Source organism: Antechinus flavipes, chromosome 1 (genome assembly GCF_016432865.1).
Source record: "Antechinus flavipes isolate AdamAnt ecotype Samford, QLD, Australia chromosome 1, AdamAnt_v2, whole genome shotgun sequence".
Taxonomy (NCBI): Eukaryota; Metazoa; Chordata; class Mammalia; order Dasyuromorphia; family Dasyuridae; genus Antechinus; species Antechinus flavipes.
In genome coordinates, this window is record NC_067398.1 from 645,261,546 (window position 1) to 645,286,272 (window position 24,727).

Sequence of the window (24,727 nt, forward strand, 5' to 3'; positions counted from 1 at the left end):
TTTAATCAATCTAGCTTTTCGGGATCTTAAATTCCTTTACAAAGGACCTCTGCCCTGCCAGAAGGGGGTTCCCGCAACTCCTTACCTTGTGCCAGAAGCTAAGGGGGTTTAGGGGAGCCAAACCTTTTCATTTGGTTCCCTGAACCCCGAACTTGCCACTAACCTCATCCTTTAACTCCCTGACCACCAGGAACCCTAATCTCATCATTTTGGTTCCCTGAATCTAATTTCATCACATGGAGAACTTGAAGTAATTGTAGAATTTCCTTTGCATATTTAATGGGGAATGTTTGGCTGTCAAAAATGCCCTTTCTTTCCATTTAGCCCCATAAGAATGCAAAATATAAAAGGCATATTTGGAGTCAGTATAGATGCTTACTCTCATTCTTTTCCCCAATTCTAAAGCTCTGGCAAGGGCAATGATTTCAGCTCTTTTGGGGGAGATCCCAGGGAAAGTGGCTTAGCCTCCAAGCCTCAGGTCACTACAGAGCAACCTTTCTTTCCCCATTCTCAAGAAAACTGGGCCCATCAGTAAATCATTCACCCTGGATTGTTGAGAGGAATGTCCTTCAAGTCAAGTCGATGGGAGTAGACAGAATCTAAAGCTTCCTCACAATTGTGAATAATATCTCCAGACTCATTGTTGTCAGGGAGCAGGTTGGCAGGGTTGAGGGGAGTCAAGTAGGGATGGTCTAACAGGAGAACCTGATACCTGGTAAGCCTCCCACTGTAAAGCCACTGATGCCCTTTGGCTTCCAAAATGCTCTGAACCTGGGAGGGCGTTAGAACCTCCAGTGATTGCCCTGAGGTGAACTTGGAGGCTTCCTCAATTATAAGGGCTGTGGCAGCTACTGCTCTAAGACAGGAGGGCCATCCTAGGGACACTAAATCAAGTTTCTTTGAGAAGGAAGCAGCAGGTGTGGGATTGGGCTCCAGTAACTGAGTCAAGACCCGTAGGGCCTGATCCCACTTTTCGTCAACATACAGAGTAAATGGCTTTTCTAAATTAGGCAGAGCTAATGCTGGGACAGAGGTTAGTTTAGCTTTCAGGGTCTTAAAAATCTTGGTCTGATCGGAGCCCCAGTTGAGGGGAAATGTGTCAGGGCCTTGAATAGAATCATAGAGGAGCGTGGCAATATTCCCAAATTAGGTAACCAGATTCTACAAAATCCAGCCATGCCCAGGAAAGTATGCAGCTGTTTCTCTGAGGCAGATTCAGGGAGTGACAAGATCACCTGCTTCTTCTCTGCTGTGAGGAAACGGGAGGTGGGAGTGAATCCATGGCCCAAATACCTAACAGGCTCACAGGCAACGTAAACCTGAGACAGATACTTTATCATCAGCATACTGGATGAGGTTGCTATTAAGCAATTCCGGGTCTCTTAAATCTTTAGCCAGTGAAGGGCAGCTAGATGGCACAGTGGATAGAGCACCAGCCCTAAAGTCAGGAGGATCTGGGTTTAAATCTGGCCTCAGACACTTAACACTTCTAGCTGTGTGACCCTGGGCAAGTCACTTAACCCCCATTATCTCAGAAAAAAAATCTTTAGCCAGAGCCTGTCCAAATAAGTGGGGCTCAGAAGTCCTGAGGTAGGATTTTCCATGTTAATCATTGGGAGTTAGGTTCCCCCAGACTTGCCCATTCAAAGGCAAAAAGAAATTGTGAATCTTTATGCAATGGTATGCAAAGGTCTCAAAACTGTTCCTAAGTTCTCCTTCATCTTCTTATGAGGGGAGAAGAGTGGAGGCCCTATACCAGGGCATGAGACCCCATGTTAAAGAGAAATTCTAAGGACTTATCTGCTGCATCCAAAGTTACCCTGGCCATCATGATAGAGTGAGGGAAAGCCTGGACAAACCCTGAACAAGTGTCTAGGAAGTTTGAAGACCTATGGCTAACTTCTGCAGATCCCTAAAGAGAGGAGGGATCATTTTTCTAATCTGCCTTACTGAAGAAATGAATAAGAGAATTAAGAAGCAAATTAGTTATGAAAAACTTAAGGAAGTTACCCAAGGAGTGAGGAAAATCCTTCCCGGTGACTTGTAAAAGAAATACATTAACCTGGACCTCACTTCTTTAGAGGGGACCACTATTCCCAGGATGCATTTTTATTAATCAGTCTGCCCCAGACATTCAGAGGAAGCTGCAGAAGTTAGCTCTTCAAACTTCCTAGACACAGTTGTTGGAAACAGGGGCCCAGCTGCAGCAGATCCTGGGAGGTATTTACCAGAGGAGTAGTAGGACTCAGTCATATCATCCCTAAACTTCTGGGGGCTATAGAAAAGGCATGAAAAGGGCTTGCCTTTATCATGCTGGAGAAACTGAGGCAAGATAGAAATTAGAGAGTATTTAATATTTTATTGTTATGCCACAGTTCTCTTTAACTGTCCTGACTCAGTTTCCTTGTACAAGGTTCCCTTGTCTCAGTCTTCCTAATTACTCCCCTAAGCTGTAAATCTCCCTCTGGTCCATGAAGGCTGAGGACCAATTAGTCTAAGGTTATAAATTGTTAGCCCAAGCAAGAGAGTAGACTTCCTGATTATCTTCTGTCCTTGAGAATTTACAACATCCCTCTAAAATATTCCAAGATATTTCACTAACATCTTTATCTCTGGGTATTCAGACATCCTGTCTCTGGGTTCTTTTTTGATTCATAGCCTTTTCCAGCTGGGCTTTCCCGCTCTTTCCCACTCTTTCCCTCTTCTTTGTCTCCAAAAGGTATATAAAGGTTAGAGATTCTCCATTCATTGCTGGAGAATGGCGGCTGGTGGGTGGATGCTGGATGCTGGATTCTTTGAGATGATAGTCTCCTCCAGACCTGGGACCAACATGAATTCCTTGGTCCCAGTATATCTTTATCTCTGTCTGACTGGATAATTTGAGACGAGAGTCCTGTCCAGTCAATCTTACTCTCCCATTAATAAAATATTAAAAACTCTCTAATCTCTCTCCTGCCTCAGTTTCTCTGGCATTACATTATTTGAAAGGGAGAGATTTACTGGGACCAAATGAATCCATGGTTTGGTCCCAGGGCTGAATGAGACTAACGTCTCCAAGATCCAGCCACCAGTGTGAGTTCTCAATGACATATGTACACATGGCTCTACCAAATGAAAAGGTTTGGCTCCCCTAAACCCCTTAGCTTCTGGCACAAGGTAAGGAGTTGTGGGAACCCCCTTATGGCAGGGCAGAGGTCCTTTGTAAAGGAATTTAAGATCCTGAAAAGCTAGACTGATTTTAAAAAAGTTTATCATTGGTATTGGGAAGTCAGCCTTTGCTATGCATGAATAGAAAGGCTGAATTCCTTGTGGGAGGGTCCCAACAGAGAAGTAAAGTTTCTAGCAGAGAGATCTCAATAGAGAGGTATAAAGTCTCATTAGGGAAATAGGTGAGGATAAAGAAAGGGTAAGGCTGAAAGAGAATATTCCAGTGGGCAGAGTTTGCTGCCATGCCAGAGATGGCATATTAGGTCCTTTGCAAGGAGTAAGTTTAAAATCTGCCGTTTTTATAAGGAAATCTGAGACAGAAGTTTCAGTTGAATGAGATTCCCTCACTGTTGTCACTGCCCCCAGGCCTAGATGAGACCCCTTACTGGGAGTAGTTTTGAGCCAACAATAGGGATAGAAATTTTTGGAACTGAATACTTCAACTAGTCCCACCAAGATAAACCACTTTATCTTGGTTCCTTGGGGTGGGTCTCACAGAGGCAGGATTCAAGCAGAATTTCTTCTTGAAAGAGTTTTCAGAGAATTTTGGGGTCCCTTCATCACATGGACCTAGAGACATTTCTGTCATATTTTGCATAGGACAACAGAACATGGATTCACTTCAGGCCAAGGAAAACAGGCTTGCAGATTGAGCTACCCATGTAATGCCGGAGAAACTGAGGCAGGAGAGAGATTAGAGAGTTTTAATATTTTTATTAATGGGAGAGTAAGATTGACTGGATAGGACTCTCATCTCAGATTATCCAGTCAGACAGAGATAAGTATACTGGGACCAAGGAATCCATATTGGTCCCAGGGCTGGAGGACCCAAAGAATCCAGCGTCCAGCATACAGCTGCCAGACACCATTCTCCAGCCATGAATGGAAGAACCCCAACTTCTTAAATACCTTTTTGGAGACAAAGAAGAGAAAGGGAGGGAAAATTTTTATCAGGGAGGGGAAGCCATAAAACCCTAAAAATCCGGAGACAAAGAAGTAAAGATATCGTGGGTTATCCTGGAATATTTTAAGGGATATTGTAAATCCATAAAAGAGTCAGGAGATCTACTCTTTTATCTTGCTAATTTATAACCCAAGAGCGAATAATCCTTAGTTTTACTGGGTCAGAGACAGAACAGTTAAGGAAACTGAGACAGGGAAACTGAGTCAAGACAGTTAAAGAGAACTGTGGCATAACACCATTTGCCCCTGACCATGGCACCTTTGATTTCCCAATCCCCCGACTCTGATATTCTCTCATATAGCTCCCAGGAGCAGGCACTTGCTAAAAAAAAAAAGGGAGGGGGGGAGGAATATACCCTTTCCCCTTCTGGGTTCAAATACCCTCAGGCCTACTTCTCATTCCAGAGGCCAGCCAGTGGAAACTTTTTTGGTCTACATGAAGCTACTCACTTGGGAAAGAATACCCTCCAATCCATTGTGAAATCTATTTTCACTGGCCACAAACTGGAAGAAACAATTAGACAGGTTTGCCAGACCTGCCCTGTTAGTTCCCAAGTAAATCCTGAAGAGACTGTTAACCTCCCCTCCTGAAGTCCACCCAGAGGAGGGGGACATACCCAGGGGAGAACTGGCAGATAAATTTTACACATATGCCCCCTTAAAGGGACTTCAAACTACTTTTGGTCTTTGTTGACACCTTTACAAGTTGGGGAGAAGCTTTCCCTTGTAGAACTGAAAAGCCCAGGAGGTATCAAAGTGTTTACTAAAAGAAATCATAACATGTTTCAGCCTGCCCAAATCTTTACAAAGGGACAATGGCCCAGCCTTTATTTCTCAAATTACCTAAGCTGTGGTTGAGATACTTAAGATTACTTATCATCTTCACTCTCCCTGGTATCCTCAATCTTCTGGAATGATGGAGAAATGCTTAATCTTTACCTTTCCACACAAACCTCTGATATTCTTGTAGATTCGGAATAGCATCTGATCACTGTTTGCCATACAGCTTGGTGCAGTTCAGAAGGCTCTTTCTAAAAATGCAAATAAACATCTCCCTAAATCCACAGATGCTCATGCTCAGACTGTCACCTCACTAAATCTGGGGGACATTGTTTACTTGAAATCTTGGAAGTACTGACTCCTGGTATGAAATGGGAAGGACCAGATAGAGTCATTCTGACTATTCCAACTTCAGTTAAACTCGAAGGCCTTCCCAGGTGGACTCATATTTCTAGAATTAAAAGTGCTTCTCCTATTTCTCATTTCCCTGAAATCTTCCTGGATATATCTATAAATCCATAGAGGACCTGAAACTACTATTCCGCAGGATCCCTGGGAAACATTGGAAATGAAACATGCTGGATGGAGAAGGATGAACTTTTCTGTATCCTCCTTTTCTTCATCCTAGCTTTTTGTTATTGTTATCCTCCACTTATTCTAAGTTGATTGTTTTCTCCCATCCTAGTTGTGAGCTTTGTATCTTCCAGACTTCAGGCCATGAACTTCCAACTCCTTGTTCAATCTAAATACCACCAGCTACTAATTCTGAGACTCAGTATCCCTGGATGCTGCTGCCACCATATTCAGGTCATGTTTTTCTCCTCCTCAGTCTGGACTCAGCTAGGCAGGGCCAGCTCTAACCTTGTCAGCCTAAAGCAGCTCCAGAAGATGAGACTTTCCTCCCTTTGCCCCAAATGAATTTGGGTCCCAATTGCTTGAGGGGGCAGTAATGTAATGTAGTTCCTAGGGAGGATGTAAGCAATAACCCTAAGGCTACCTGGCTTTAGGAGTGCTGTAGTTTCACAAACAATGCTGACTAGCAGATAATTATCTATTAGTCAGTAATAACAAAGTTTCTGAAAGAATCTAAGCCATAGAATTCAATAATGGGGTACAACTCCACCTTTAAGCCATAGAATTCAATACTCCTCAATTTCACCTCTAAGACCTCTCCTCAGTTCTGCCTCTAAGCCATAAAATGAGCATATTAGTAATATGAAATCCCTGATCTTGCTATCTTTTTACATAAATTTATCTTCTTGCTCCTGGTTCTTACTTAGCTAAATTCTTTTGGAACTTAGCCTGCTATTAACAGCATACTAAATTTCTGCCCCTTAACTTGGAGATAAACTGAATCTGCGAATTCTTTTGCTATATCTGCATCACCGACTTGGGAACCCTAATATTATTGATTTGTCTTATACCTCAACAGGAATTAAGAGATCATGACTGGGGAGGAAAGAATATGCAAATGAACAGGAAAAAGTGTGAAAGAATAAAAATTGGGGCTGAATACAAAAAGGGAAGCAAAGTAGGAGAGGGTACATGATTAGAAACTGGATGAGCAGGTACAGGACAGATTAAAAAATGAGTGAATAATAGAAAGTGTGAAGAAGGAGACAAAGTAGATGAATAATAATGGGGGTGGGAGGAAGAAGAAGGAATTAAGGGGCCAATGAATGTGAATAACAGATTAGTGATGTGTGGAAAGGTGAAGAACTTACAGATTGAGCACATATTGATCAGAGACTGTTAACTGAAGTAGATCAGGCCTATAGGCCCCAGTCACGTGATTTTAGATGAGACCTGGACTGCATTCCATTGTCCAAAGAAGGAATTAAGTGGCCAAAGCTATATATCACCTTTTTCACTGCATTCTACTGACCAAATAGGGAGATAAAGGTTTATGTAACCATTCACAGCCTGTAAAGGGTGGGATTTGGGGGGTTTTTTTGTCTGAAATGTATAAAAGTTGTAAGCATCTTCAAGTGAATGACTCTCCTCCTGTGGGTATCTTTGCTGTCCTTTCAGGCCCACAGGCCAGGACGGTCCGCTTCTCGAGATTCTAATAAATTCTTTCTGTACATCATTTGGAGTGACTCCTGAGTAGTCAGTTTGGGTAGTGCAATTTCCCCAAACAGTGACATAACAGGATGCAATAAATTCTGGAACACTACAAGATAATACAATGGAATTAAAAGGAAGCACCTAGGTGGCACAAAAGATTGAGTACTGGAAAAACTGATGCAAATATGATCTCAGATACTTACTGGCTATGTGACATTGGAAAAGCTATTTCTGTTTGCCTCAGTTTTCTCATCTATAAAATGGAGGTAAGTAGTAATGATGAGATTTTCAGTGTTAGGTTGGTTAACAGAGAAATTGATAAAAATTGATTCCTGCGGCAAGCAGGCAGAAGGTTCTGATAGAAATCAGTTTAGCTCCATGGTCCCACCCTTTGGGGAGGTGGTCCTGTCTGAAATCCAAGTTATATCAAACTCCTGAGACCCACCCTCTATAGAAATCCCCGTTATGCCCTTGAGATTAAATTTTCCCTATAAAACCTACTTGTGGGCCATCTCATGCCTGCTACCTTCCTGTGGGTCAGTCAGCCCACCACAGCATTCTGCCTTATGGTGTCTTTTCCCCTCCTCCATGTCATGTGCTTATCTCCCCTAAATCCATCGTGCTTCCCAATCCCACTTCTTCTCCTCACAGTTAACTAACTCTTTTAGAATATTAAGTCCCTTTCAGGATTTAGCCTGTCAGCTAAGGGCATGCCTCAATGTCATGGGGTGCTCCCTTTTTAGTGGGTAATTGTGAGTTCCACTCAGAAACTTGTCTTTCATATGCTCTCCCAATTCTATTTCCTATTTACCATTCCTGGTGTCTATTGTCTCCCTTCATTTTTTTTCTGTAACCTCTTCTTATAAATAAATCTCCCTTTTGCCAAAGAGAATGGCCGTTGTGAATTCTTCACATGACTGAACCCCAATTTTGGTGCTTGCCATCATTTGATGACAAACCCCACATCATATCTCATATTAGTAGCACCTACTTTACAGGGTTGTTGTGAGATTCAAATGAGATAACAATTCTAAAAGCATTTAGCACAGTACCTGGCACATGGTAAACACCATATAAAAGTTAGTTCTTATTAGATAAATAAATTTAGATATTTTAAAACCACCCAAAGAAATTGTTCCTTGCCTGCTAAATTACTAGTTATTCTAAGGAAGAGAATAGTTAAATATTTTCTATTTTACAATTCAAGACATGATGGTAAAAACAAGCAGTTCTTTATAACAATGAGATTAGTCAATTATTCATTATATTTTCTGGAAAAGAAAAAAATACAAACTTCTAATGGAATATTAGCATGACATTACACATAGCACTTTAAAAACACATTTCAGGGAGCTAAAATAATGATTTTGCTTCACACACACACACACACACACACGCTTTTAGGACTCACATCCACATAAGCACACAGTTTTTTAATGGTTTTTTAAAAAAATTTTACTTCACTTAAAAAAATTTGTAGCACACTTTCAGCAATATCATCATCCCAATGCTGATGACTCAGTTGAAAAAGAAGTGGTAGTTTCATATTACAAAGATATGTCTTCCTTACACTAATTCACATCAGGCCAAAAAAAATTGCTAGGCTGGGTTTGGTAAGACTCATTTAATCCCATCAATTCTTTCTGCACCTATTTCCAGGGCAACCTCCTTGGAGAAGTTTAATTGATATGACTCAGAGTTTTTAAGACTAAGCAATAGAATAGCCTCTTATACAAAGAAATGACAAGAGGAAAAGATTCAGAAAAACCTGGGAGGATTTGTACAAACCAGTCAAGAAGAAAATGGGAAAAACTGGTAGAACAATTTATACAGTGGTGACAACATTGTGAATAAAAACAACTGAGAAAGACTTTTAAAAATTCCAATCAATGAAACTAAATATGATGCCAGGAAACTGATGAATCATGTTTTCCATATCCTGGTAGAAAGATAATGAACTAAAGATTCTCAGTTGGGAATAGCTAAGCAAATTGTGATACATGACTTAATGAAACACTACTATGATATAAGAAAGAATAAAGATGATGAATACAGAAAAACATGGAAAAGCTTATATACACTGATGCAAAACAAAGTAAATTGTTCCAAAGAAACATTCTACACAATGATTACAACAATACAAAAGGATGGAACAACAATAACAACAAACAATTGAAATTAAATGCTGAAAATTTTAATGACCAAGATTTCTCCAAAGACAAAATATAATAAAAACCTTCTCCTCACCATTTAATTGAAGATGTGAGGACATTGGGTGTGGAGCACAGTTTGGGACATGCTAATTATTTGTATAGAATTTCTTCTTATTTTTTCTTCTTTTTAAAAAAGTGTTTATTAAGAAAAATGGCTCTCTGAGAAGGGTAGAGACAAGAGTACAGTAGAAAATATGTCAAGAAAATAAATCAATACAAATGTATATATATTTAAAAACAGAAAGCATTCCGTGAAATTGTTGCATATAGGCTTTTAATCTTCTTAGTGCAATACTTTTTCAAGAATCCATGTTTTTCTGAAAACAATGATTAGGGTTTGAGCTCATTGTTCTGTAAGAGGTCATTTTTTCTGCTAATATATGTAATTATAGTTGTATGGACATTTCCCATAATACAGCCAACACCAACTAAGGGAGTTCTTAACTTCTTAAACTGAAAACGTTGTCTTCAAAGCTAGAAATATACATCTCAAGATCACAGTTTAGTAACCTATAGTCAGGCAATTTAATATTAAGTGTAATGGGAAACTGAGGACTTCTCACTTGATAATTCCAGACCCACTTGCAAAGGTCTCTTAATCATTAAGGCTCTGGGAAAGAAAACAAAAGGCTTGCTCTTTTAGTAGAAATATCTTATTTCCTGGACCTTTACTTAACTGCGTAGAGAAGAATCTAACTATTTAATGGCCTGGAGATATTCTAAGAAGTCTATAAACTGGGTAATCTCTATTTGTTGAGAAAGCCTGAGGTAAATTAAGTCTCCTTGGTTATTCTATCTTAATAGATTACTTACCTCTAAACAAATCTCCTTTTTGTGGGGAATTATAAGGTTTCCTATAAAATCATTAACTAAGGAGATTAAATTTATAACTTAGATTCAATTTATCTGGGGAATTTGGGTGTAATGGGCTGAGACTTGAGTTGATGCACTGAGGTCCCAAGCACATGAGGCTAAATAGTAATTGGACCATACTCTATTAATATATAAGCTTGGAGAAAGAATGGCCCCCGCCCACTCTTTGTGCAAGTCCTGATGTGTTGTATAGGAAATTATGATTCTGGTGGGTGGAGGCAGGGGAGTGGAAAAGGAAGGGGAGGAGAGGTCAGATCTCTCTCGCTCTGCTAGCTGGCTTCCTGTCGCAGCTGCCCATATTGCTATCGCAATCCTTCTTGCCCATATTGCTATTGCAATCTTTTTTCACCTCTTCACTTCAATAAAGACTGAAGATTTTCCCCTTAACCTGAGTTCCTGACTCCAGCTGATTTTAAATACATGGTCATTACATTTGGGAAAATGAAGTAGGATAAACAGTTGTAAGGAGTTGCAAAACTGACCGCCATAAAACATACCTGCAAACAGTTGTAAAACTTGTGAAACTGACCATCATAAAATTCAGGTCAAAATTTAATAAGTTCATATTACTTCTAAGCATTAACTGAGATAGTGAGAATCAACAGAATAAGGGGAAGGAGGGATGTCATGGATGATTGTGGTCACGACTGTATAAGTAACTTCAATCTCTGTGGAAATTAACCTCTTTCCACTGGTAGAACTCCAGTGGAAAGATGTTCGCTTCTTGCAAGATTCTTAAAAAAAAAAAAAAAAAACTAAAAACTAAAATAAACACTTCACACAAGATATCTCTGAGTATTTGTAAATTGGATTTGCCTTACCACACAATATGAAGCAGAAAAAGCAGCCAGGACCAGGAGATCCTGAACAAGGCTCACTTAGGAAAATATTCATTCTTGCAACTATGTATAAACTTCCACCATTTCTGCAAGAATGAAATAAAAAATTCCTTCACCTTTCCCACAGGAAGTCTGAGAGAGACATCTACAGAGAGATAGACAGATACAAAGACAAAAAGGGAGTGGGAGAGAGTGAGAAAGAGACAGACAGAGGGAGACAGACAGACAGAGAGGGACACATAGAGACAGAAGAATAGAATGGGTACCAATGGGCACAATCAGATCTATTGAGGGAGTGATTCTTGTCTGTAGTCAATCCTCTTTGTTGGAGCCATCTATCACTGATGAAGCCCTGGGATAGAATCAGCACTCTTCTGCTAACAGATTCACATCCCTCCTTTTCTGAAGAGCTGAGAAGGTATTAAATTCTTTTAGCCAAAAGAAAAATCCTAAACTTGTGAATTGCAGATCTTTTCCTGATTTGTCCCTTGACTGGCCTCTAACTTGACTTTATGCTATTTCTGCATCAATAACTTCACTAAGCATGGAATGTTTAGAGCTTTTCCAGTTTGGCTTCTTTAATTGGGCTCTGAGGGGTTTACATCTCTTGGGCAGTAGCTGGCAATACAGGAAAAAGAAAAATTGGTTAGATCTTCCAAATAAAGCTTTTTGCAACAGCTGGTGATAGTACAGATTCTGAGATCTAAGGACTGGTTTCAGACCCACTCAGATGCTGAAGATTTTTGTGAGTTTATTTTATATCCTGCAATTTTGTTGAAGTTATTGTTTCAAGTAGTTTTTAATTGATTCTCTAGGATTCTCTAAGTATATCATCATATATCTGCAAAGAGTGATAGTTTTACTTCCTCCTTGCCTGAAATTCTTATTTCAATTTTTTTTTTGTTTCATTGCTACAGCTAACATTTCTAGCACATATTTGAATAAAAGTGGTGATAATGTACATCCCTATTTTACTCCTGATCTTATTGGTAAGACTTTATTTTTATCTCCATTGTAGAGAATGTTTGTCCTTGATTTTAGATAAATATGACTTGACATATTTTAACAAAGAAATCATTTTAACAAAGGCTCCAGATATTCCTATGCTATCTAGTGTTTTGGGTTGTTTTTTGTTTTTTTGTTTTGTTTTGTTTGTTTTTGCCGAGGGAATTGGGGTTAAGTGACTTGCCCAGGGTCACACCGCCAGGAGGTGTTAAGTGTCTAATGCCAGATTTGAATTCAGGTTCTCCTGATTAGGGCTAACTTTTCCACCTAGCTACTCCCCTATCTAGTGTTTTTAATGGGAATGGGTGTTGTATTTTGTTTAAAGGCTTCTTAAAATTGCATCTGCTGACATAATTATACAGTTTTCTATTGACATGGTCAATTATGCTGATAGTTTTCCTAATATTGAATCAACTTTGAATTCCTAATATAAAACCTAATATAAAATCTTTGTATGATCTTTGTGATATAGCTCTGTAGTCTCCTTGCTAGTTTTTTTATTTAAATTAAGGTAATTAGTCTATAGCTTTCTTTCTCTGTTTTTCCTTTCCCTCGTTTAGGTATCAAAACCATGTTTGTGTCATTTAAATAATTTGTTAGAATTCCTTTTTTTACCTACTTTTTCAAATAGTTCATATAGTATTGGGATTACTTTTTCTTAAATGTTTGGTAGAATTCACCAGTGAATTACTCTGATTCTGAATTGAAAACTTGTTCCATTTATTTTTCTAAGAAAGGCTTGTTTAAGCATTTAATTTCCCCTTCTGTTAATCTACGTAGTTTATATTTTTGTAATACTTGTCCATTTTTCTTAGATTGTCAATTTTGTTGACATATAATTGGACAAAATAGCTCCTAATTATCGCTTTAATTTTATCTTTATTGATGATGTATTCACCCCTTTACTCTTAAACACTAGCATTGTAATTTGGCTTTCTTCTTTCTTTTTCAAAATTAAAATAACCAATGGTTTACCTATTTTACTGGGTTTTTCATAAAACCAGTTTTTAGTTTTATTTATTAGTTCAATGTCTTTTTTTTTTTAAATCTCAGTATTACTAATCTCTTTACTTTCAGGATCTTTAATAGTTTATTTTTCTATCCAATTCATTGATCTACTCTTTCTCTCTTTTCTTGATGTAGGCATTTAAAGATATAAATTTCTCCCTAAATACTGCTTTGGCTTAATCTCACAATTTTATTATGTTGTTTCATTGTTGTCATTCTCTTTAATGAAATTATTTATTCTTTCTATGATTTGTTCTTTTACTGAGTCATTCTTTAGGATTAGATTATTTAGTTTCCAATCAATTTTTAATCTATGTTTCCATGGCTCCTTATTTTCATGTAATTTTTATTGTATTATGATCTAAAATATGCATTTAATATTTTTGCTTTTCTTCATTTGATTATAAGGTTTTTATGCTTCAATATATGGTCAGTTTTTGCAAAGTTACCAAGTATAGTTACCAAAAAGATATATTCTTTCCTCTTCCCATTCGGTTTTCTTCAGAGGTCTGACTTCTTTCTTATTTATTTTACAGAAAGATTTATCTAGCTTTGAGAGAGAAAAGTTGAGGTTCTTCATTAGTATGGTTTTATTGTCTATTTCCCTCCTGTAATTCATTTAACTTTTCCTTTAAGAATTTGGACACTATCATTTGATGCATATATGTTTTGTATTGATACTACTTCATTGTCTATGGTTCCTTTTAGGAAGATGTGATTTCCCTGTTTCCTGTTTATCCTTTTTAATAAAGGCCTATTTTTTGCGTTGCTTTGTCTGAAACCATGATTGCTACCTCCTGCCTTTTTACTTCAACCAAAGCATAATAAATTTTACTTCAGATCCTTATTTTAACTCTGTACACGGCTCTCTTTTTCAAATATGTTTCTTGTAAATAACATTTTATTGACTCTGATTTCTAACTCATTCTGCTCTCCATTTTATGGAAAGGTTCATTCCATTCATATTCATAGTTATAATTATTAACTGGGCATTTCCCTCTTATCTTATTTTCTTCTTTTTATCCATATCTCTTTTGTCTTGCCTTTCTCTAAAGTCTGCCTTCTTTTATCTGCCTTCCATTCTCTCCTCTCTGTCTCTGTCTCTCTCTCTCTCTCTCTCTCTTTCTCACACACACACACACACACACACACACACACACACACATCAATAAACTTCAAAGAGCTCATAATCAGAACTTCTCCGCCTGGCCCCAGTATGTTGTCACATTCTTTATCTCACTATAATGAAATGGACTCCAACATCTATTATCAATTAAATACATAAATATATCTTTTCTTCTTTGAACTAATTTAGATAGAAAGTCCAAGTGTTGCCTGCCCCCCCCCACACACACACATCATTTCCCCCTCCACTATAAAATCTCTTCCTTGTATACCTCTTTTATATGAGATAACTTCCTCCATTTTTTCTCTTCCTTCTCCCATCTGCCAACACATCCCTCTTTTTTAACTATGCATTTTTCTTACATCATTCCAACATAATCAACTTGTTCCCATGCCCTCTTTCTATGTATAATCCTTCTAACTTCTCTAATAATAATAAAGTTTTTAGAAAATATATGCATTCCATAAAGATAAGCAGTTTCACCTTATTAATTCTATTATGATTTTTCTGTGTACCATTTTATGCTTCTCTTGAGTCTAATATTTGAAAGTCAAATTTCCTATTCAGTTTGGTCTTTTCATCAAATGCTTGAAAGTCCTCTATTTTATTTAATATCTCTTTTCCCCTTGAAGATTTATAATCAGTTTTGCTAGACGTATTATTTCTGTTTGTTGTCCCAGCTCTTTTGCCTTCCAGAGTAACATATTCCAAGTCCTCCACTCCTTTCACAACATGATAGCTCCTCTCCCATGTCATAAATCTCTCTTTCCAATTCCTCTGTGGTCTTGACTTGGAAGAATGTCTCATTCTGACTTTTTGTTGACTTTACCACTCCAAAATTCAATTTGAGGCTTATTTTTAAATTGTTTGAAAGAAATGTTGGGCTCTACTTCACCATCTTATCTTCTTCCTTGGTTATATTCTTTCCTATAGTTATCTACTGCCTCATGTCTTGTTTAAGATCTTTGACTAGACTAAAGTAGATTTTGAGTCAAGGGCTCCTTAAATTTTAATCAGAAGGGACCTAACTGGTCACCTGCTACAACCCATATTTGAACAAGAATCCCTTCTACAACAATTCTGACAAGTGGCCTTCAAGCCTCTGCTTGAAGATTTTCAACGAGAGAGAATATATTTCCTTTTGTGGCAACTCATTCTACTTAAGGATAAATAATTCCTAATCCCATTTCTTTACAAACTATAGGCCTGCCTTAAATCTCTCATATTCTTCTCTAAGTCCCCTAATTGCTAGTATAGAATGGAACAATATGCTCTATGAGGATAAATTGAAGGATTCAGGGATAGTTGGTCTAGAGAAGACTTCAAGGGACATGAAAATTTTCTTTGGATATTTGAAGAGGTGTCATACTGAAGAGAGAATTAACTTGTTCAGCTTAGCCTCAGAAGGGAGAACTAATTGTAATGGATATAACTGCAAAGGTAAAGAAAACTCCCTGGTGATTTGAATTTTGCAAAAGTGAAATGGGCTACTTTGGTAGCTTGTGAGTTCCTTATCGCTGGAGGTCTTCAAGCATAATCTAAATGATCTAGGGAGAAGATTCTTGTTCAGGCATAAATTGTACTAAATGGGCCCCGAGGTCCTTTTCATTGAAGAGCTTTTGTCATTTCCTGACCCTATGATACATCCAGTTGTTGCTATTCAGTCTTCCCCCCCCAAAAAAAAAAAAAAAAATATATATATATATATATATATATATATATATATATATTAGCTTGTATTTATGTATAAAAAAGTATGTATCAAAAAACACTTATCACCCCAAACTCCCAAGTAGATTGTAAGCTCCTTGAGAACAGGGGTTATTTCAGTTTTCGGTTTTCACCCTTAGTGCCTAGCACAATTTTTAAAAATTCAATTAAACAATCCACATCTGAAATTTCCTTCCATATACCCAAGGGATAATTTTTCCCACTTTACAAAACACTGTGTTAAGGGTGAATTTCAATGCTTCTTAAATAATAGGACAGTTGATTTGTTAGTGATTACATCCTAAAACACCCTGTGGTCAGGACTACGTTTTTAATAGCTATCCCTAGATTGTAAAAGCAAGCCCTGAGCAGGTTTTTCCATGGATTCCTCCTAAATGACTGTCCTCCTAAATAAAGGGACTTTAAATCCCTTCTCAAGTTTATGATCTCACATGATCCCACCACCATCCATAGTCAGAGCATTAATTATGTTAGATAGAAATATATAGAAACATATTTTCAGGACATATGCTTATTCATAAATTTATTTACTTGTCATGATGCATTTGCTAAGGAAGTTAAGACATATCAGGGACAGAGATCAGTTTTGTTTAGCTAGATGAACGTTCAGAAATGTCTGCCTCAGAGGTCTTGAGTCTAAATGAGATTTCTGTTCACCCCCAGAGTCCATTCCATTCCAATTCCAAGCTCGTCTCTCTCTAGTATCCCAAGATGCTTGTCTTCTCTTTCTGATGCCTCTGGTTCTCTCCTCAAGAGCAGGCTAAATTTTCTTTTCTTTTTTTAATATATATATATATTTTCAATTTACAAAGCATATGCATAGGTAATTTTTCCAACACTGACCCTTGCAAAACCTTTTGTTCCAAATTTTCCCCTCCTTCCCCCTACCCCCCTCCCCTAACTGGCAGGTAGACCAATACTTGTTGAATATGTTGAAATACATGTTAAATCCAATATAGATATACATATTTACACAGTTATCTTGCTCAGGCTAAATTTTCTTCCCCAAGTTGCCCAAATAAAGTCCCACTCTTTAGTATCTAAGGTCCAGTGGCCTCGCCCTTTCAATTTTCTCTTTTGTTCTTTTCTGTCCATTTCCCAGATGCCTAGGTTCCCCTTCCCTCCATTGTGTGCTGGGACTCAGAATCCTTCTCTTTCCTCAAAGAAAACTTAACAATTAACACTGCCAAGGGGATTTCAGAACAATAATATTGAAGCAAAAAGAAGGAAGAGGAAAATCTTTTCCAGGGATATACATTAAAATAAAGAAGGAACAGACAGATTGGGAGCCAATGAGGGAGGAATTCTACAAGGTAAGGAGAAAAGGAAGGGTGATTGGGTGAGAGAGAGGGAGACTTCATATCTATTCCTTTGGGAATGCCAAAGCTCTCAACCCAAAATCTGAACTGAGATGGAACTAGAACAGGAGCACCACCTTCATGGGCTTGGTACCAGAAGGAAGGTCTAGTCAGAAGAAGCTAATGAGAAAGGAAGTTTCTCACAACCCAACCCAAAGAAGGGCAGGTCCCAGGCTGAGGAGGAATGCTCCTGTCAGGGCCCAGGGGTTGCTCCTGACCCCACCCACACCATTACAAAGGTCAGTGTTGCAACAGGACACATCCACCTTGAATCCATGAGATGGAGTCTTCAAAAATACATTTTTATAATCTTCACAGGAAGAAGTACAGTCCAAGCTATATGACTTCATTTTAAACCCTAGGGAATAGAGAAGTGAGTATTTAAGGCTTTTATATTCAGTGAAATGTCTTGGTTTTTTTTTTTTTTTTAATGTTCCTTTACTTTTTAATACTTACCCTTCATATCAGTCAAGACTAGCTCCTGACTATACCCTGAAAAGAGCAGCTACGTGGTACAGTGGAGAACACCAAGCCTGGAGTCAGGAGGACTTGAGTTCAAATCCAGATTCAGATACTTACTACCTGTGTGACCCTGGGTAAGTCACTTAACCCTGTTTGCCTCAGTTTCCTCATCTGTCAAATGAGCTGGGGGGGAGGGGAAAGGAAGGGGCGGGGGAGAAATGGCAAACCACCCTAGTATCTTTGCCAAGAAAATCCCAGTTGAGGTTACAAATAGTCAGACTGACCACCAACAACAATGCCCTGAAAGCATAAGATTCATTACCTGAGTTTTTATTCATGTTATTATCCCCTCCTAAGATGAAACTTCTCTACCTACCTACTTCCTTTCCCTCATTTCTCAATTAAATTCCCTCTTCTTCCCTAAAGTATCCCATAACCATCCTTAATTCACACTGATTCCTTTCTTTTTAATTCTCATTGTACTGACTATATCTTTCAGAGATTTTCCCAGAATACAACTGTAGAATGGTAGATAATTAATTCAAAATGGTAAAGGGATAACTATATTAGTACTGGGAGGGAACTTAGAATACAGATCTTAAATATGAAACTTTAGAGCTTGGAGGACCTTAGAATATAAAGCCATGGTGTCAAAGCTGTGAGAGACCTTAGAAATTGTCTAGTTCAATCCATAGAATGACTTGCAAACTAAAAGTATATTTGGGAGACAATTGTTTGGAACTTAGAGCACATTTTCCAGTAGAAACAAGGCTACAAGTAGGCATTAAGTTCCCATAATAGCTAATACACATGAAACATGCATTTCCTAATGGAAAGGAAGAGAGATGCAAGTAGATATCTTAAGATAGAAGCAGTGAGGTAGAAGCAGAATAATTGTCATTAGCTAATATAATTTCTGCTTCAGTAGTGGAGCCTGGCCAACAGTTTGCTAACTGCCAATAAAAAGCAGCTGAACCAATGGCTTGAATCTTTAATGATCAAAAGCCCATCCTGAATAAATTAAGTCTTAGTGCTTTAGATGTCCCTTCCAGCTCTGAGTATTTAGGGTTCCATAAAACATCAACAGAAAATGTCTTAGCCTCAGTTTCCCCATCTGTAAAATGAGCTAAAGAAGGAAATCGCAAACCACTCCAGTATCTTTGCCAAGAAAGAAGAATCACAAATGATGGAATAACAACAATAAAAAAGTGTAAATTACACTGTATCATTCATTTACTAGTAAACTCCCAAGCCTCCCTATTCCCCCAAATCAAATATAAACTCTTCTATTTGACATTTAAGGTTTTTCATCATTAGGTTCAACCAACCTTTCACAGTTTTATTGTACATTCTTCTTTTTGCATGTTTGATCCTACAAATGCATAGTACTCTATCTCCCATTCTAGCATTGGCTCTTTTTTCCATGGGATGCTCTCTCTCTCCTCATCTCCATGTCTTAGAATCCTTAGTTTCCTTCCAAACCCAACTCAGACACCTCTTTCTCCATGCAGATTTTCCAATTGCTAGTATTCAACCTTCTAAAGTGCTATTGTACAGTTGCTTTTCAGCCTGTTTGACTCTTCATGACCTCAATGGGGTTTTCTTGGCAGAGATATTGAAGGGGTTTGCCTTTTCTTCTCCAGCTTATTTTACAGCTGGTTTTTACTTTACGATGTTAAGTGATCTGTCTGGGGTCACATAACTATTAAGTATCTGAGGCTGGCTTTGAACTCATAAAGACGAGCCTTCCTGACTCCAGGTCTGGGGCTCTATCCACTGCACTAGCTGTTCCATTCTACTTCCTTAAGCCCCAGAAAGTCCTGTTATTGAAGTCTTAAATCTTTCCTATGAGATCAGTAGGGTATTAAAGCTCAGAGAGCTACTTATACTACTCATCCAAGATCATGCAGCTAGTAAGTCAATGAGGCTATATTTGAAGTCAGGAAGTCTTTCTAACTTCAAGCCCTCTATCCATTCATCTATCCACTGTGCTGCCTAGATGCCCAACCCCCTAAACTACATTGCATTTATTGCATATATTTATAATTATGGTCTCCTCCAATAGAAAGGGAACATCATGAGGGAAAGCACTATTTTGATCATTTTTCTGTGAAACCTCAATACCCTAACAGTGTCTGACACATAGTAGGTATTCAGTGGTAGGATTGGTTGTTCTCGAAGAGGACCAAAATGATATCACTATGTTAGAGTCAAGTTACAATGTGGATGATCAGAGCAATACGATCTCAAAGTGCTCTTCCATATGTTGGACACAAATCGTCCCTATGAATATTCTGGGTGAACTCGCTAACTTTACACATCTCATACTTCTTCTGAGCTAAGTCAATTCTGCTTTGCTCCTATAGCACAGCATCCTCTCTGATGAGGGGACACCATGCTGGACTGTCCTGTGCCAGTGTCTCCCCTGTCTTACAATTAATTCTAAAGTTCTTAAGAGAGACCTTGCGATCTTTGTATCACCTTTTCTGATTACCTTGTGACTGCTTGCCCTGTGTGAGTTTTCCTTTAAAATAGTATTTTTGGCAAGCATGCATTTGACATTTGAATAATGTAGCCAGTCCAGCTCTGCAGTCAAGTTGGAATGTTTGACAGTTTAGTTAGAGAAAGGACCTCAGGGTCTGGTATTTTATCCTGCTAGGTGATCTTGGACTTCCTAAGATAATTAAAATGGAAGTGATTCAGTTTCCAGGCATGATGCTGGCAGACTGTCCAGGTTTCACAGGCATGCAATGATGAGGTCAGCACATCAGTTTGGTAGGCAGTCTAGTACTTCTCCTCTCTCACATTTTCCTTCAGAGTCTCCCAAACACTGAGCTAGTTCTGGCAGTTGCATGTGTCAATCTCATTATCAGTATGGACATCTCTGGAAAGCATACTGCCCAGATAAATGACTTAGCCATTGCAATCAACATTTGCTGTAACTGATGGTTCCACATATGGCTGCTATGGTGCTGGCTGATGGAGGACCAGTGGTTTTTTGGTTTATGGATGATTGTGCACTCAATGCAACCTCCAAAGTTGAGATGCAATACAGTCCAGATCGATTTTCTGCTGCTTGTGCTAATTTTAGCCTAACAATTAACACCAACAAAACACAGGTACTCCTTCAGCCAGAAGGTCTTCAATATATGCTTGTTGGTGGACTGATTATGACCAAGAAGAGAAGTCCAATACTGGAATGGGCTGCCTTGAGGGGAAGGGAGGGTGCTTTTCCTGGAGATATTTAATAAAGGCTGGATGTCCACTTATCAGGGATGATCTAGAGAAGGCATGACCTGCTCAGGGGTGGCAGGGACGGCATGCTCCCTGGAGTCCCCACCAATTCTGAAGCTTTGTAAAGTCAAGAGATTCAGACACTGAATAACTTAAAGTCACTCTGCCTTCCCCTTCCCACTTCCTAAACACTTTGTATCTCAAGCTCCCATAGCTGAATCTGAACCCTGGTGAGACGCTAGAAGAACTCACCCACATCTGAAGTCACCACAGTCTTGGTGCAGGTGTTTTCTCCATCATTGCATTTCTTTACCTTACACAAGCTGAAGTCGTTAACCTTAGCGCACATGTAACACTGCCGGCAGTGAGCTGTGGAGGACCACATATGGATTAGTGCAAAAACTTTGCCAGGGAGCCCCGCTTGCCAAGGACACCCCATGAAGATGCTGGGCAAGGAGAGCCCCAAATCCCCAAGTACAGAAGTGAGGGGGTGTCTTATGAGAGTTCCTTCCTGCCCTATAGTCTGGACCCGAAGCTTCTTATAATTTGGAAGGAGGGGCTAAGGATGAGAATTCCTCATTCTACCCAATGCGAATCCACCCAGTATCAGAACTCACATTTATTTCCTGGGTTCACAAATGCAGAACTCACTGTACTCACAAACAATTCAATAAGAACTCATGCCTAAGGCGGGGACACACACACACACACACACACACCCCTTACTTCTCCCAGCTCTCAAATTCACCAGCTGCCAAAAAGCAAAACCCCATTTATCACATACACAACCACAGAATTTGTCAGGCCTGCCAACCGAGCCCACAAAAGTAGAACAAACAATGAATGTTCCATTCTCTTCTCCCCTGGTACCCTTTCTCAACCGCATGCAGAAAAAGCAGCTGACGCTCCTCCAACATAATTTGATCAATAGGCTGCATTTCTCTCTCTATAAATTGTATCTCAAACTTCCCTGAAGCTTCCAGTTCTTCCTGCTCATCCTCTCCCAGCCCAAACTGACTCTAGTCTTAAATCATTTCTCTCCCTTAGATTCCAGCATCCTAACAGTCCATCTGCCTAAGGCTTTGGATTTCTCATCCAGGGTCCCAGGGTCTCACCTGATTCCACAAACAACAGAGTTCCCAGCAAAACAGAAAAGAGAATTTCCATGGTTCTTTGCTGTCTCCACCTAAATGCAAAACAGGGAAAGCTGAGGTCCAAGATTTTGACCAGATTCTCCTCCCAGTTCTAATAGTTTTGGAATCCAGTCTAGGATCCTCCACTATTATAGGTTCCTCTTTACGTTCCTTTCTTTACACAAAAGCTACATGAATCCTGATCCCAAAGTTTGCCTTCCTCAAAAGTCTTTCTGTAACCATAAAGCTCCCTTTTGTTGGCTGCATAAAGCCTAGACTGCCCAGTCTTTTTCTCTCTCCTTTACTCCTTAAGGAGATCCTCTTTTATTTGGAAGGGAGGGATATCCAAGCAAATACACTGAGGAGAGAATAAGATAAAGAAAAGGGGAACAGAAAAGCAATGATAGCTAATATTTCTCTAAGATTTAGAAGTTTAAAATTCCTTTTTTTTCACAACCACCCCATGTAAAGATTGTTACCTCCATTTTACAGATGGCAACACAGAGAGTCTTCAAGCCCATTTGCAATCTGATCCTGACCTGCCTTGTCAACCTTGTTTCATACTTTTCTTTCACTATCTCATGTTGGATCAATTAGCAAGACTTGGTAAAGAACTGAAAGAAATCTAAGAAGTTATTTCATGTTATTCCATAAATTAAAAATAAAATACATTTAAAAAAATGTATTTCAACTTCTTCACAAATAGGGAAATTAAGGTATAGAGAAGTTAAGAGATATGGCTAAGTAATTTATAAGTAATAAACAGAAGAGTAGAGGTTCTCTGGCTACAATTCCAAGGTTATTTCCATTATTCCAAGTAATTCAGCCTCCATAATAAGTCCTGATTCAACCCCATTTTCTCCATTCCTAGGATTACTAACCTAGTCCAAGTATTCATCACCTCTCCACCTAGACTATTGTAACTGGTCTCTCTGTCTCTAGTCTAGCGCTTCCCATGATCCCCAACCATTCTATACTCATTGCCAGATGTATCTTCCTAAATCCCAGTTCTATTGAAATCCTTTCCCCTGCTCAAACACCTTTCAATGGCTCCCTGTTGCCACATGAAAAAGTCAAAACTTCTCAGCCTAGTGAGAACCTTCTCTTAAAATGGAGAGAAATTACAGGTGGGTACAAACCTTTGTAACATCCTATGCCTCCCTCCCAAACCCTTCCCCACTAATCCTCACAAAGCTCACCTGAAAAAAGGTTTTGGGTCTGACTCTTCACTTTCGTAGGTCTTAAACAAACCCCTAAAGCCTTATTTATCCCACTGACTGAGCCTGCCCTTCTTGGCTCCACCCTAGGGAAGGACTGACTTTCTCAAACATAAACTACTCACCCCTGTCCTAAAGTTCAAGCCAACTCCTTCTAAAAGGCAATTTCCAGAGCTCTCCCCATTTACTCAATGGTCATACAGACAATAGCAATTCAAGAGCAATAACAACCTATTTCTGAAGTACTTTTAACTATTACAAAACACTCTCCACATAACAACCCAGGACAGGTGAATAGTCTGAAGATTACTCTCCCTTTTGGTAAATGAGACTCAGAGCCTGTAGGATGATCTACCCATAATCATATAGTTAGCACTGGACACTGATTCCCCTGATTCCCTTTCCAATCAGGGGATTGGTCCCCTGATTCCCTTTCCAAGGTTCTTTCTTTTGTTGCTGTTTTCATTAGTTTTTATTTTATTTTCTCCAAGGATCTTTCCACTCTACTAGCCTCCCTGTTTTAAAGCTTTGACCTTAATCACTACTTCCCTTCATATTCTCCACATTCTAAATGAACTAGCTTACACTGACCCCCATATACAACACTCCATCTCCCACCACAGAAGAAGATAAGTAGGGAAGATAAAGAACTGAGTCTGGAGACAAGAATCTCCAGGTCAAATCTGCTCAGACATTTACTGGCTATGTGACTCTTAGTGAGTCATTTAACCTCTGTTTGCCTCAGTTTCCTCAACTGTAAAATGGGGATAATAACGCCTACTTCACAGGGTCACAGGGCCAACTAGGTGACACAGTGGATGCAGCACCAGTGTTGGAGTCAGGAAGCCCTGAGATCAACTCTGGCCTCAGACACTTACTATGTGACACTGGGCAATGTGTCTATGTGACCTTAATCTTGTCTGTCTCAGTTTTTTTATCTGTAAAATAGGGTAGAGAAGAAAATGGCAAATCACTCCAGTATTTTTGCCAAGAAAATCCCAAATGTGGTCACAGAGAGTCAAAGTCTAATAATGTTACAGGATCACAAAAAATCAAATGAGATAATATTTATCAAGTGCGTAACAGTGCCTGGCACACAGTGAGTGCTATATATATTCCCATTCTTTCCCTCCTTCCTATTTCCTTACCTCTTTACAGGCTCTTCCCTGTTCTTGGAATGTACTCCCTGTCGCTCATTCTTTTTACATCTTTTACTTTCCTCAAGATTCATTTAAGATGCCACATTTAACTCAAATCTTCCCTGGATTCTTATAATCATTAGTGCTTTGTCCCTTCAAAAAGATAAAAAAAAAATGATGCATTTGCCTTTGTTTTATATGTTATATTTCCGTAATATAAAAGAAGTTTCTCAAGCACAGGAATGATTTCATTTCCATCTCTATCTACTTAATATCATCTCTAGTAGCAATGGGCAAGGGAGGCAAGCACCTAGGGTCACTAGAAGGCATCCTCAAAACAGTTTTGAAAAATGAACTTAATAGAAAGAAAAA

General features: G+C 38.9%; 1 protein-coding gene and 1 long non-coding RNA gene across 2 annotated transcripts; both read right to left on the reverse strand.

Annotated features, from left to right (window-relative positions):
- Window positions 1-9,195: 9,195 nt before the first annotated feature.
- LOC127544555 (uncharacterized) lies at window positions 9,196-14,072 on the reverse strand. Its single transcript, XR_007949473.1, has 2 exons — window positions 10,925-14,072; window positions 9,196-10,837 (listed from the first exon to the last, which is right to left on the reverse strand). It is a non-coding gene; the product is annotated as an uncharacterized LOC127544555 (long non-coding RNA).
- Window positions 14,073-16,318: 2,246 nt separating this feature from the next.
- Window positions 16,319-23,306, reverse strand: LOC127544548 (lymphocyte antigen 6H-like). Its single transcript, XM_051971230.1, has 4 exons — window positions 23,199-23,306; window positions 21,982-22,052; window positions 21,119-21,235; window positions 16,319-17,528 (listed from the first exon to the last, which is right to left on the reverse strand). Exons 2-4 carry the CDS (start codon window positions 22,031-22,033, stop codon window positions 17,311-17,313), a joined length of 387 nt encoding a protein of 128 aa, XP_051827190.1. The 5' UTR covers window positions 22,034-22,052; window positions 23,199-23,306; the 3' UTR covers window positions 16,319-17,310.
- Window positions 23,307-24,727: the final 1,421 nt, after the last annotated feature.

Bases quoted from the DNA above. Each gene is read 5' to 3' on its own strand.
- LOC127544548 (XM_051971230.1), bottom strand. From the start codon at position 22,033: ATGGAAATTCTCTTTTCTGTTTTGCTGGGAACTCTGTTGTTTGTGGAA. The intron at 21,236-21,981 runs GTGAGACCCTGG...GGTCCTCCACAG, and splicing joins TCTGTTGTTTGTGGAATCAG to CTCACTGCCGGCAGTGTTAC. The intron at 17,529-21,118 runs GTGAGTTCTTCT...TCTATTCCCTAG, and splicing joins TGTGGTGACTTCAGATGTGG to GGTTTAAAATGAAGTCATAT.